The 14477-nt window shown below is 40.7% G+C and overlaps 1 protein-coding gene across 3 annotated transcripts in view; it reads left to right on the plus strand.

Moving 5' to 3' along the window:
• The first annotated feature begins 11831 nt into the window (after nucleotides 1-11831).
• The window catches only part of Dennd1b (DENN domain containing 1B), a 265313-nt gene continuing 262667 nt past the window's right edge, over nucleotides 11832-14477 (plus strand). Inside the window, exons 1-2 of one of the 3 annotated variants that reach the window (XM_045141132.1) lie at nucleotides 11832-11880; nucleotides 14087-14151. In XM_045141132.1, the coding sequence (XP_044997067.1) occupies nucleotides 11864-11880; nucleotides 14087-14151 (82 nt within the window). In that variant the 5' untranslated portion in view covers nucleotides 11832-11863. The remainder of the gene's footprint in view (nucleotides 11881-14086; nucleotides 14152-14477) is intronic. The other 2 variants (XM_045141130.1, XM_045141131.1) reach the window with 2 other exon arrangements.

Raw genomic sequence — 14477 nt, forward strand, 5'->3', positions numbered from 1 at the left:
CATTACCTGTAACATATATATACCTGATGATGGAGGTGGTCTGTTTTCAGTGGCTCTTTCTTAACCAGTAGGCTCCTACTCACCATAAACAAGTAAAAAAAAAAATACCCAATATATTTTTCCATTATATAAATTTAATGTAATTTTTAAAAATACACGTTGAATCATCTCTTCCAATATATAATTTTAATGTAATTGTTAAAAATACACTTTGAGGGCTGGAGAGATGGCTTAGCGGTTAAGTGCTTGCCTGTGAAGCCTAAGGACCCCGGTTCAAGGCTCAGTTCCCCAGGTCCCACGTTAGCCAGATGCACAAGGGGGCACATGCATCTGGAGTTCATTTGCAGAGGCTGGAAGCCCTGGTGTGCCCATTCTCTCTCTCTCCCTCTATCTGTCTTTCTCTCTGTGTCTGTCACTCTCAAATAAATAAATAAATAAATTTTTAAAAAATGCAATTAAAAAAAATACACATTGAACCCTGAGACTACAGAGTGAATTCCAGGACAGCCTGAGCTAGAATGAGACCCTACCTTGAAAAAACAAAACAAAACAAAAAATACACATTGAGTCATCTCACACTACACACACACAAAATGATGATCATAAGGTATATTTTCAATTTTTACAAGATGTTCATATGTTCATAGAGAATTATTTCATTTTTTCCTTTTCATCTTTGAAAACCAGAAAATCCAACTTCTTTCTTTCTTTCTTTTTTCCAAGGTAGGGTCTCGCTCTAGTTCAGGCTGACCTGGAATTCACTCTGTAGTCTCACGGTGGCCTTGAACTCACAGCAATCCTCCTACCTCTGCTTCCTGAGTGCTGGGATTAAAGGTGTGTGCCACCAAGCCCGGCTAGAAAATCCAATTTCTGAGAAAACTTTTTCCTAAAAACCAGTTTTGTAGGGACTGAGGAAATTTCTCATGGGTAGGAACACTTACTGTGTAAGCTTGACCTGTGTGAGACTCCCAGCACCCTCCTTAAGAACTAGGGAAGGCCAGGCACACTGTAACCCCAGTTTAAGGGAGGTAAGACAAAGGATTACCATGTCTCCCTGGTTGGCCAGCATAGTCCATAAGTGGAATGCTTCAAGTTCAGCAAGACATCTTGTGTCAAGGAATTAAGATAGGAGGACATCTCACATTGTCTTTTGATCTCCATATGTGTGCATATGAGCTTATGCATTTTCATACACACTTGTGTATTTATTGCTCACACTAAAACCCAAGCAGAATGGGGTGGTTTGAATGTAAAATGTCCTACATAGCTTCAAGTGTTTGTCATTAAGTTTCCTACTTAGTTCCTGTCTCGTGGAGCCTTTGGGAGGTGTAGTCGTGATGGAGGAGATGTTGCTCTGAGAGGACCTTGGGGTTGATTAGTAGTCCTACTGAATGTTGAGAACTGGCTCAATCAGGTGATTTTCTTCCTGCTTTGTGTGATGTGATGTCCCCAGTGGCTTCTCTGCCATGCTGAAACTTCCTGTTGAAACTGTAAGCCTGAAGTCATTCCTTCCCTTCTAAGGGGGTTTCTGGTGACGCACTTTGTCCTGCAATGAGAACATACATGCCGTCCAGAACAAAACGGCTTTTTTTTCTTCCCTATGGAGTATATGCTTCTTTCACCTTTAACTATCTGTAATATGATATAGCAATAATAAGTAATAAACTAATATTTCTTTTGATTTCTTATATACCTGAATTTTAAATTTATTTATTATTATTTGAGACAGTGAGAGAGAGAGAGAGAGGGAGAGAGAAAGAGAGAATGGGCACGCCAAGGCCTCTAGCCACTGCAAACGTACTCCAGATGCATGCGCCACCATGTGCATCTGGTTCACATGGGACATGGAGAATCGAACCTGGGTCCTTAGGCTTCACAGGCAATTTCTTTAACCATTAAGCCATCTTTCTAGCTGTATTAATGCCTTTTAAGCCTGCATCTTATACAAAGAACTCCTAAAAGAATAGATATTACAAAAGTTTTGAGTGTTGTTTGCAGTCTCCATTTAAAAAGCATTAATGTGGGCCTTAGTTACATTCTTGTGATCAAATACCCAGCCAGAAGCAACCTAAGGAAGGAAAGGTTTTTTTTTTTTTTTTAAGTATTTATTTATCTGAGAGAGAGTTAGAGAGTGAGAGCAAGAGCGACAGCGAGCAAGCAAGAGAGATTGAGAGAGAGAGAGTGGATGCGCCAGGGTCTTCAGCCACTGCAAACAAACTCTAGATGCTTGTGTCACCTTGTTCATCTGGTTTACATGGGTCCTGGGGAAACAAACCCGGTCCTTTGGCTTTGTAGGCAATTATCTTAACTGCTAAGCCATCTTTCCAGCCCAGATAAAAAGTTTAATTTGGGAATTTTCATGGCAGGAGCAGAGCCAGTCCCACTTGTTCATAATCAGAAAGGAGAAGGAAAATATGAAGTGGGTCTGGGCTATAAAACCTCAAGACCTGCCCCTCCCCCAGTGTCCCCACTTCCTCCAGCAAGCCTCCACCTCCTAAAGTTTCCACTGCCTTCCCAGAGAGTGCCATCAACTGGGAGCCAAGTGTTCAAACTGAGCCTGTGGGGTCTGTTTTCATTCAAACCACAACAATGAGGGAGAAAGTCATTTGGTGATAAATGCCTTCAAATGGAAATGAGCCTCCCTAGAGTTTTACTTACCTTTGTTTTGAAGGACAGAAAGCAAAAGGCAGGAAGATGGCAGTTACATGCATTCTTTATGAAGAGAACAGCTTTTGAAAATGGTTGTGGTATTATGTAGACAAACTTCTAATTCCCAGGACCTCTGGAAAATGAGAAAGTCCTCTTCCACACAGGCATTCTTGGAAATAAAATGTCCCTGGAGAGCAAGCTTCCTGCTTCATCATTTATAGTACCTATTTACCTACAATCCATACCTCATGGACTGTTGAGAGAGAGTCAGCTAATAAAAAGAAATGATCATAAAGCATTTGGCAAACTCACACGTATAAAGGCAGATGTGGCAAAGCTTGACTTTCTGGTTTGTGCCATAAAGTCTGTGCAGGACATGATGCAGTGACTCAAATAGCAAGACAAAATTTTTCTTCTTTTTTGCTTTCACAAACTGGGACTAGTCGAGCTGGTTTGCTAGAGCAAGATGTTTGTAACTCAACAGAAGGCCACTAGATAGAAAACCTATCTTCTAATGCTATTATTAGCCTTCTCTTAATACATTCATATATTCAGTACTTAAGACCCATACCTGCTTATTTAAAGAAGGGTGGTATATTTGTGTTAAAAATCACAGGGATAAATAATGGGTCATGTATCAATCAATGGCTTTATTTGTGTCATCACAGAACAGGAATTAGTTAGCACAGGGAGCACACAGCATAATTACCATGCTCACTATGTACCTATTGTTGCACATTCCTGATCCAGCACTTCATCCAAGAGGGAAGGGAAGAGATGCAAGGACTCAGAAAACAGCTGTGTAGCAGGCAGTGTCATCCCTACAGACACAAGATTATGGTTCAGTCTCATGCTGCATATCAGGCTGAATCAGGGTGTCTCAAAGCCTCCTTTCCATTGCTGCCAAGCTCAGCTGTTCTCATTGTCTCAGGAAGTCTCAAGAAGATGGCAGGAGACAAGTGGTATGTGCATAGAGGATGAAGAAATGTAGGTAAGACAATGCCTTTTATAAAGAAAGCAAATACACCCTTCTAGAAACAAGAAGATCTTGTTTCTCATTCCTTTCCAGAGAAGACTGCTGGTAGAAGTTTCTTACCTAACCACATATACGCCTAAGCCTTGAGTCTGTGACATCAGACAATAGTAGGAAGATTAGGTGATGCCCATTATTTGGACGTCTAGGAGAATCCTTAGTTTTTGTTGATTTTTCTCTTGCCTCATCTGTGGTACTATGAAATGGCAGTGAGGGACTGTTAAATATTTTACATTTTTGAATCTGTTTGATAGTCCTGCTGTGGAATTATATCTTTGCCAGTATGTGTCTGGCTGAGTTCATTTGCAGGTATGCAAAACCCCTAGGGTCAATAATATATGGACATGCATGTCATGCCTGCTTAGTTTGGCCCTGTTGACCTTGTCTTTTACAGAAGCAGAGTTGTACACTCAGGCATTTGTTTGATTATGTAAGTTTTACATTAGGATTTGGTGGTTTTTTTTTTTTTTAATTTAATTTATTAGTTTTCTTTTCAGCAAATACAAGCAGTTTGGTACCATTGTTTAGGCTCATCCATGATCTACCCCCTCCCATTGGACCCTCCTTGTTGGTGGTTTGTAGCTGTGGCTGATCTTGTTGGGTTGTCAGCACCATATTACAGGTTCTTTTATGTTTTCCTTCCAGGAAATTCTAATGACATTGCTCTCTGGATGCCATTACTCATTCTTGAGAGTATTCAATGGGTGTGAGCATGGCTGTCACACATTATGTTTTTATTTAGGTAGAGTGTCTTGTGGGTGGGGCTAGGAAATGCCTCCCACACAGTCCACAGGGTTACACAAACACTATTCTGTTTCTTGAAGGCCAAGGAGGACTTCAGAAGGAGCCCTTGAAGAAATTGGACTTCTCTGATTACAATCTGTTGGTGTTGGCCTTTCTTGCTTCTCATCTCCAAGGTCTGTTTCAGGTTTGCCAATGTCTAGCAGACTAAGGAATGAATATACAGATGACCTAGCAGAAGCTAGTCAGAGGTAAGATAATTTATTCTACTACCTTGGGCAAATTATTTGGAAAAAGGGCAGGGGGAGTTTTTCTGTACCATTTTTGAGGATTTTATATTTTTGTTAAAAGCCTAACAATAAAAGAAACAATATAATTTACCACATGAATTTTACAATTATTTGTATATATTCAGATTTGGTAGTAAAGATATCAAAATATGTCCTCACCATCTTGTCTACAAATTGGAACATAGCATTGGAGTTAGTTTTCATATCAATACATAATGCTAATTTATAAAATTATGAGGTATGCAGAAAACTCAGAGAAGCAAACTTTTAGGAAAAATACTACTGTTACATCCTGTTCTCTACTTTTTTCTTTATTTTAAAAGTGCTTCCTTTGTGTTGTTCAAGGAGACTACCTTTCTACTCAAATCCATGGTATTGCTACCTATAAAAGGAACAGTATAACTCTAAGAATTTTTTTTTTTTTTTTTTTTTTTAGCAACACTGTCTTAGTTTATACTAAAACTCATGTCAGGAAATAATACTTCTAAAATAACTCCTTCACGAGATTTGACTTTTTAATAAGTTTACATAAAGAATTTTTCTACCATAATAAATGAAGATTTGGGTGCTAGTAATAAAAATTAACCTAAGAGCCAGTCTAGGCAGCTGTGCAGAGTTAGATTCTAGGGTGTGACTGGCTGACTTGGAAACAAACTGACTACAAATGATGAGAAGGCCCCTCATTTTTAAATTTATTTGAAATCTTTGATGTAAATTGGTGAGGTTCACAGCCCACATGAGTCTAGCTAAGTTAAAATGAACCTAAAACATTAAAATGGCATTATTTTATAATTTCCTTTCAAAAATTTGAAATATTGTTTTTCTGTACTTCCCATAGGGAAAGGAACTGTTGTGGCTGGGGTATTCCTGGTATCAATGACCTTTTCCTTCTAAGGTGTACTTCTACATGGATAAAACACCTAAGTATATAAGCTGGGCATGGTAGCACACGCCTTTAATCCCAGAACTCTGGAGGCAAGAGTAGGAGGATTGATGCGAGTTCGAGGCCACCCTGAGACTACATAGTGAATTCCAGGCCAGCGTGGCCTATAGTGAAACTCTACCTCAAAAAAAAAAAAAAAAAAAAAAACAGAGCAAAGAAAAACACCTAAGTACATAGAGTTTGGGAGAAAGGGTTATACCTCCCTGGTTATAAGTACTTTGGGAACAAGAGTAGTTGGCTTACTAGTAGACTTGGACTTGGATTTTTCCATGTCTATAATGATGGCAAGTAAGGGAATATTTTGTTATGGCTTGAGGAAACTGGACATTATTAGGCTTGTAAAAGTTGTCATGAGGCCATTTTGCATGATACTATAGCCAAATTACTCATGTCAATGTAGTAAAAACAAAAATTTCAAATGTAAACCTTAAAAATATGAACTATAGTTAGCTTGATAAAAAATTATTTATGTACTTGAGAGAAAGTGAGAAATAGAGAGAGAGAGAGAGAAATGGGTGTGCCAGGGCCTCTAACCACTGCAAATGAACTCTAGAAGCATGCACCACTTTGTGCATTTGGCTTATGTGGGTACTGGAGAATCAAACCTGGGTCCTTGGACTTCTCAGGCAAGTGCCTAACCACTAAGCAATTTCTCTAGTCCAGGTACCCTTTCTTTTGGTACTGTGATTAGGTTTAGGTTCTCATATATGCCATACCACTTAGCTATACCACCAGACCTAATCTGCACTTTAGATGCACTCAAGAGTAATCAATTAATACAAAGTCTTTGGAAGAGGGGAACAAATGAAAGTAGCTGCAAAGTTGTCTTCCACCTTAGGGATGCTTGTTAAGCTTACTGAGGTCATGTATCTCCTTTCATAACCTTTTGGTACATTAGGCTCTTCCTAACATGAAATCCAACACACTGATGCTTAGGAAAGACTGATGGCCTCAAACACTGGAACAAAATGATAGGGGAAATAACTATAATCCAGACCTCATCTGGGTAGTGCGAATTTTTTAAATCTGAGAAGTCAATATGAAATGATGCTGAATTGCTAGTGATCCCAGGGATCTATCATTAGTAAATGAATATCCTCTCCAGAAAATTCATTTTCCATCTCACTGAATTACCACATATAAAGCTTCAAAAATCAGATAATTTAAAAAAAGAGAAAATAATGTCACAAGTAAGAGCCAGCATGAAGAAAATTCAAAGAGCCATAAATGCTTCAGATGTGGGCATTTTCAGAAATAGTTTTTTTTTTTTTTTGAGACAGAGTCATATGAATTCTACTCTGTCTTGGCACTATGTAACTGAGATGACCTTGATTTTTAGATCCTGTCTCCACCTCCTAAATACTAAGATTACAGGAGTGTGCTATTATTCCTGGGTTTAATACAGTGCTGGGGATGGAACTGAACGCTCCCTTCGCACTACACAGGCACTTCACCAATTGTGTTACACTGGTACATCCAGAAAGAGGATTATAACAATAAACCTTAAATACATATTAGGGCATTCAGAAGGGGCTTAAAATATGAATTAAGAGAGAAAAACTTTAATTAACCAAATATAACTTTTGTATAAAACTAATAAAAAAGTAAAAATTATAATGTTGACTTTAACAGATGAGACAAATCTGTAGAATTAGTAAACAAGAAGATAAAGAGAAAGATACTATGAAAGATATGTAAAGATTATTGGAAAATAAAGTGAATATGTGCATGGTTAGTCTCAGAAGGAAAGGAGAAGAAGGATGGAGTTCAGAAAGTTTGAGAACTAGTGAAGTAAAAAAAAAAAACAAGGAAATTAACAAAGATGGATTAAAAAAAAAAAAGCTATACCAGTTCTCCATAGTGAAACTATAGAAAGCTGAAGACAAATAGAAAAATCTTAAGTACAATTTGAGAGGAAAGACATATCATATTTCAGAATTAGTTTCAAAATTCAAACTGTAATGAGGAAACCTAGTAGGCAATGCAAGGATTTTGAGAAAATAATTTTAAGATTAGAATTTATCTGTGTAAACATTTGCTATGCACAGTGTTGAAACACACCCCCACCCAAACCAAAAGTAAGAGACTATGCCAATACCGCATCATGGATGTTAGGCAGAAATAAAGTAATCCTGGGTGTTTGACCTAAAGTGATGAAAAGAAAAAAGCTCAAAAGAAGTGGCAGAGTTCTAGAAAACTAAGCAATCATTTAGTGTATAAACAGCATCCATAATGTATTATAGCTTGCAGGGGTTTTAAAAGGTTCTTGCATGGTTTGGTAGATGTATTGCTAAAGTCTGGACTTAATCAGTTTGAATTTGGTCCCAGTTTTTCATATTAGAAGGTTGGGGTGGAGGGTAGCCAGAAAGAAAAGAAAAAATTTTAAAAAAAAAGCAATTATTCTAAAGCAGAAGGGGATAGAGAAGTGGACACACAGATCATGAGAAACACAGGGACTGATAGAAATAAATTCAATTGGTCACAAGATTGAAATGGTCTCAAAAGATTGTTTTAAGGCCTAAAAAAAACCAGACTGCTAAAAATCAAAATCAAAATACATTAGATAAACCCTAAACAGAATAACAAAGAAAATTTGAATGCAAAAGGATGAAAAGAGATACACTAATATCAGGCAAGTACCACTCAGAAGAATATTGTCTAGCATTTAAGGCAGAAGGAAGTAACAACATAATGTTTTATTTTATGACATAGATATGACATTTGTAAGCTGGTATGTATAACATGGCCACAAACTGCATAAAGCAAGAAAAAAGAAAAAGTTAATAGAACTAGAAGCTGAAATGGATAGTTTTATCAGGATATTAGGTTATCTTAACCCATCTCTCCTATTAACTGAATTCTGTCAAGCAGACAAATAGTAATATGTTGTTAATATGCTTGTTATAATCACACGTGCTCAAGAACATGTTGTTAGAATATTGCCCCAAGAATCATAGAATGTACATTCCCCCAGCCTCTTCTAAGACTCAATTAATGTCTTGTGGATGGTAGTCAACTATCACTAAGCTACATAATATATTTACAAGGTCATCCACAGGAAACATTAACATAAGTCCCGTGATATTTTTAATAGCTTATAGACACTTTTTTTTAAGGCAAGCCCAATAGACTGGCCTTTTTATGACAGAGAGAGAGGGTGGGGGGGAGAGAGAGAGAGAATTGGCATACCAGGCCCTTCAGCCACTGAAATCAAACTCCAGATGCATGTGCTCCCTTGTGCATACGTGAGACCTTGTGGATTGCATTTTTGTGCATTTAGCCTATGTGAGACCTGGAGAGTAGAACATGAGTCCTTAGGCTTTGCAGGCAAAGCTGCTACACCATCTCTCCAGTCCTAGATGGTGTTCTTTAACAGCGATATATATCATGTTCTTTGACTATCAGGGTTCTGAATATTATTATCAACTGTAATATAGGAAATACTATTCAAGTCTGATCTTGGGAAAAATCTAATATCCATTTGAAAGCTTCCCCATATTAATCTTCTCTATTAGTAATATGATAAGCTCTATATGAATTGTCTTACTAAAATTATATCACTGGTTCCAATATACATACTACCAAGATAGGTTCATACTAAATTCTTTCTCCAGCATTTTTTAAACCAATCATGCATGTAAATCATGCTCATCTGCATTTGCATCCCTGTTTATTTCAGTGATATCATAGTAAACAAATCTCTTCACTGTAGTTAGCCTCAACGGTGATTTTAAAAGGTGATTTATTTTGGCATGGAGCATGCTCTCAAGCTTGAAATAAACTCTACAAACTAAACACCATTTCTGTTCCAAGTGTTACTAGACTTTTTTTTTTTAGATTCTCCTTTCATTATAGTTATAATGTATAAATATGTGGTGTTTATTGACTAAATAACAATTTAATGCTATATTTAGCTATTACTATCACTTTTTTTTTTTTATTAAGTGGGAACTTTGTATGGGCACATCATATGTTGGTACCATCATTTCCCTCCCGTCTGCCCCCATTCCACTGAAGGCCCTCCTCAGTGGGATTGCTGGTGTTCACCATGGGGTTGTGGGTTATGAGGGGTTATAGCAGCAGTCAATGTTGGTGGATTGTAATGGCTCTCGATAGTCCTTCCCGTCCTGTGACTAACGCTTTTTGAAAAATCCCCCCGTCCCAATAGATGGGGAAAACAATTGCATTACTGTTTTCTCACCACAAAATAAAGAGCAGATCCTAGGAAACCCCAGTGGGGTTATTTTCTTTGGAGAAGAACTAACTATAATGAAAGGAGAACCTCAAAAAAAAAAAATCCACTAACACTTGTAGCAGAAGTGGTTTTTAGTTTACAGAGTCTATTTCAAGCTTGAGAGCAGGCTAACTTGTCAGGACGAAAAAAAAAAAAAAACATCAAAACAAAACAAAAAAAACCAACACAACTTTGTATAGGATAAAACGAGTTTACATGGTCTAGTTGGCCTAGCTGTGAAAATGAAATCCACAGAATAACTTCTCCAAAGATCACAAAAATGGCACAGAACTTTTAAACTTGAACACACTGTTCATGGGATTTATAAGCAGTCATTCCTACTTCACAAATGTGGAAACTGAGAAACAAGTTTAACATCTCACATCGTCATGTTATGACAATACATTATGTAAAATTTGTTTTGTTTTTCAATCGCATGTTATCCTTCTTTTTTAACTAAGAGATTCATGGCTATGTAATATGCCTTGCTTTGTAAGTAGCACCAGCGTGACCGGGAAGCTTCAGAACACTGTAATCGAGTTTAACTTTGATTTCTTAGTTCTTTAATTATCAAGAGCTCTTGTCTGCGTTTTGTGTGGCATGACTCACACCACATTTGCTTTGCTCATCCACTTACCTTCTGCATGACTACAGTCTGAAGCAACACTCACCAGATGAAAATCAATGAAACCTTGTCAAGAGTGGCAATGCTAGCTGGGAGAAGGCCTTCACCTAGTTGGAGATTTGTGTGACTTGCAACTCTCGGTAATCTTTTGAACGTCCACTGTAAGACATTTTCTACCTACATGTCAGTAGAGGCCAAATTTGAGGCAGCAGAGAAAGAGGTAGTAAGAAGCAGAAGCAAGGAATCCGCAACAGATAGACCTGGTTTGCATTCCAACTTTGCCCCTCCCCACTGCTTAGCCTGGCCTCAGTTTCTTTATCCGAGGTGCTGATTAAGGCATGTGTACAGAGCTATGGGGTGGGGGGGCTGCTGAGTGTTTTTAACCTGCTTACAGAGCAGGAGCTTTGGTGTTGTGGAAATGAGCTCCCCTCCCCAGCCCCATTCTTCAGTCGTGTCTTCTCAGCTCCCTAGACTGGCACTGCGTGAACATGCCCAAAAGTTCGTGCTCGACTCTGCAGAAACCGCGCCACGGGAATGTCTGTTTCCCATAAGCGCAGGCAAGTGGGGCAGGATCGCTTTGCTATTTGACAGAGCTACTTAGCAGGTGCACGTGCCTGAGCATTCCTGCATCCGGAGGGGGCGGCTCTGGGTATCCGACAGCGCGAGCCGGGCCACTACCGCTGGGGTGAGGCTCCCCCAGGAGCTCTAGAATTTGTAGTTTGCAACGCGCGCTCAATTTCGTGAGCTTGTGACGAAGCACTTTTCCAGGTAGTTCCCCGGAGCGAAGGGAAGGTTGCAGCCGGGGCGCCCTGGAGGCAGGACTGAACCCAGGGAGGCAGACAACTGGAGCCTGGGCTCAGGACCTGGGGTCAGCGGGTACGTGGGAGGCAGGCCCTGGGGCACCCGGGCGGCGGGGTATCCCGCTCGCGCCTCCGGCGCAGGCCAGCGACGGCCGTCCATCGGTCCGCCCGTCCGCTCGTCCGCCCGCCCAGGTGCAGCGGCAGGCGCGTCCCCGCGCGCCCCCTTCCCCCATCCTCCTCCCGCCCGGCCACTTCCTGGTTCGCCGAGGTGCAGCCGCCGCGGGCGGCCGGGTCCTCAGGAGCGCCCAGGCCCAGCTCGCGGCGCCAGGGGAGCGGGGGCGGCGGCCGCGGTGACAGGAGGGCGCCGGGGCTGAGAGGAGGACGCGGGCGGGCGCCGCGCCATGGACCCGCCGCCGCCGCCGCCCCTGTGAGAGCCTCCTCCGCCGCCTCCTCCCGGGCCGTGCGGGGCCCTCGCGACTCTCGGCCGGCCGCCGCGGGGCTCCAGGCGGCGCGGGGGCGGGACGCTCGGCCCAGCGCGACATGTCAGGATGGACTGCAGGACCAGGTGGGTGGGTGAGCGCGGCCCCGCGGGGCGGGCGGGCGGACGCGGCCTCCCGGGGCCGGCGCGGGGTCTCCGGGCCCGGCCGTGCGCGCCCCCAGCCCGGCCCGTGGCCCGAGAGGGGCGGCGGCGGCGGCGGGGGTGCGGCCTGGCTCCCCCCTGCGCACCCCGACACCCGCGCCGCGGGCGGCCCGCGCTAGGCCGCGAAGCCTGCGGGACCCTCCGCCGGGCCCTCGCGGGGCCCCCGCCATCCCCCCCCCCGGGCGCCCCTGCGCACCCCGCTGCGGTTCCGGGTCGCCCCGCCGTCTCTCCCTGCTGCTGTCACACAGCCTGTTGGGGCTGCCCGCAGGCTAAGTGGTCCCCGCTTCAAGTGCTCTCTCCGCGAGAACAACCCTGTCTTTCTTCCTTTCTTTTTTTCTGAAGGGGTAGTTTTCCGTTCTGCCCTGTTTCTTCCTACAAAAATGAAGTGGGTGTCTGATGTCTCTTCACTCAGCCGCTGTGTACCAGCGTGGTGCTTGGCCAAGTGGGATTCAGTGAGATGGTATCTTTTTTTTTTTTTTTTTTAAAAAAAATGTGTGCTAAAGCATCGTATCAGTGACGGTTTTTACCTCAGGAGAGTGGATAAAAAGCAGTATGAATAAGTGGTGGGAATTTTACCTCCAGTAAAATTACCTGAAACTTAGTTTGGAAGGAATTCCCCCCTCCCCCTTTAGTCCCACTTAACCCCTCCTCTTTACTTAGAATAACAAATATGCATATTTGCACGACTGTGAAAGATCTTTTCAATCTCTTCAATACTTAATGTTTTTACACCTAAGACAAATTCTGAAAAGTATATTATGTAAATAGAAACATGTGGATTAAAATATTTTTGTTAGTGTTTGATAGTGGGGAGGATGGTTAAAAGGGTACACTTTGTTTTATAAAGAAGAAAAATAAATCACCAGAGTGCACTGCAATTCCAATGAAAAAATTAGCGGAAGGGCTGAAGAAACATACATTTGCAAATTAACTTACATGGCTTATCATTCCTTTTGGTTCAAAATGCATGCTTTGTAATGTTTTTTATTTTTAAATCCATGTTTATCTAGAGGACAGAGCTTGCATTAATTTCTTGAAAGAAGTACACATTAAAGAAATGACCATGTACAAAGCCAGTAAGTGCCTCCAACCAGGAAGAAGTGAAGTATGTATGTCTACTTCTTGCATAGTGGTGTCACTTTTCCTTTGCCCTCTGCCTCTCCATCACCATGAAGGTACTCCCCTCACCATAAGCACTCTAGATCAAATACCTTGTATCACTGAACTGCCCACACTTTCTTTAATCCTGTTCCTTCTGATGGATTGAAACAGAGCTTTCTTTATTTTTAAATTTATCAATAGATTTCAGCTCATTTTGTGAAATTTAATCCATCTTAAATATATGAGAACTTGGTGAAAAATTGAGTCACTTTTGAAGGAAGCAAAAAAATCTAATGAGGAAACATGTCCAGCTTCCTCAAAGATACTTGATAAAACAATAATCTTTTTTGTTAGCTTTTGATACCCTGGCGCTGTGACCAGCTTGCTCTTTGAAACATATGTAAGTATAATAAATAATATCTCAATAAAAGCAAGTAGTATTTGGTGATCTAGAACATGGCAGGTGGAATGAGGTATTTATCATCCACACATATTACAAATTAAGCTGTGGCAGTGGTAAAAGATGCTCTTGGGTGCACTGGCTTTCCTGTATTGATTCATAAGATAAAAGGAATGCTTTGCAGTTACATATTACTACTTTATAAAGGACTTCTACATCTTAATTTTATTTCTAATCCTAATAGCTATTCTGTGAAATGGACAAGATACTTTATAGGTCAGCAAACAGTCCCAGAGGTTAAGTGCTTCACTTGAAGTTTGAGGCCTAAGTCTCAAGTCTCTTACCAAACTAATAAAAAATTACCTTGTTAGCTCTGCTATCTCAGTTACATGAAATACACTTGAGACACGAATAAAAGTAGTTTTAGAATTAAATAAATATAGGAGATACAGGTATAGCAAAGTGGGCGTGCTCTTGCCTAGCATGTAAAAAGGCTCTCTTTTCAATTTCCAGCACCACAAAACAAACAAAACAAAACCACCAAAACCTCCACATATATGAACACATTTATATGTAAGTTTTATAGTAATTATTTGTCATAGGAAGTGAATATATTATTTTTATTTTTAGGGAAAATCCAGAAAGAACATTTGACTTGGTACTGAAAGTGAAGTGTCATGCCTCTGAAAATGAAGGTATGTGTGTTCTTTTCATTCTTAAGACACTTTGATTCTGTCTATCCCAGTGTTTATACCATGGACTGCTAGGGCATGATGATATCAGGCAAATGATAGTACCAAGTGTTATTTCAGTATCTCAAATTGTTAGTAATAAAACAGATGCTAGATCTTTGCCCTGTGGGTTGTAGAAATCATGGATGTTATTGGTACAGCTTGGATTTCAAATAGGTGGTAAGCTAGTATAACTGACAACTCAGTTTTATTCTGTGCTAATAAAATTGTCCTTGGTTATGTTGAGAGCCAGGCCTTTTCATTTTCTTTCATTTGTGTTTGAAAGTTCT

The sequence above is a fragment of the Jaculus jaculus genome, chromosome 1 (assembly GCF_020740685.1).
Source record: "Jaculus jaculus isolate mJacJac1 chromosome 1, mJacJac1.mat.Y.cur, whole genome shotgun sequence".
In the NCBI taxonomy this organism is placed as follows: domain Eukaryota; kingdom Metazoa; phylum Chordata; class Mammalia; order Rodentia; family Dipodidae; genus Jaculus; species Jaculus jaculus.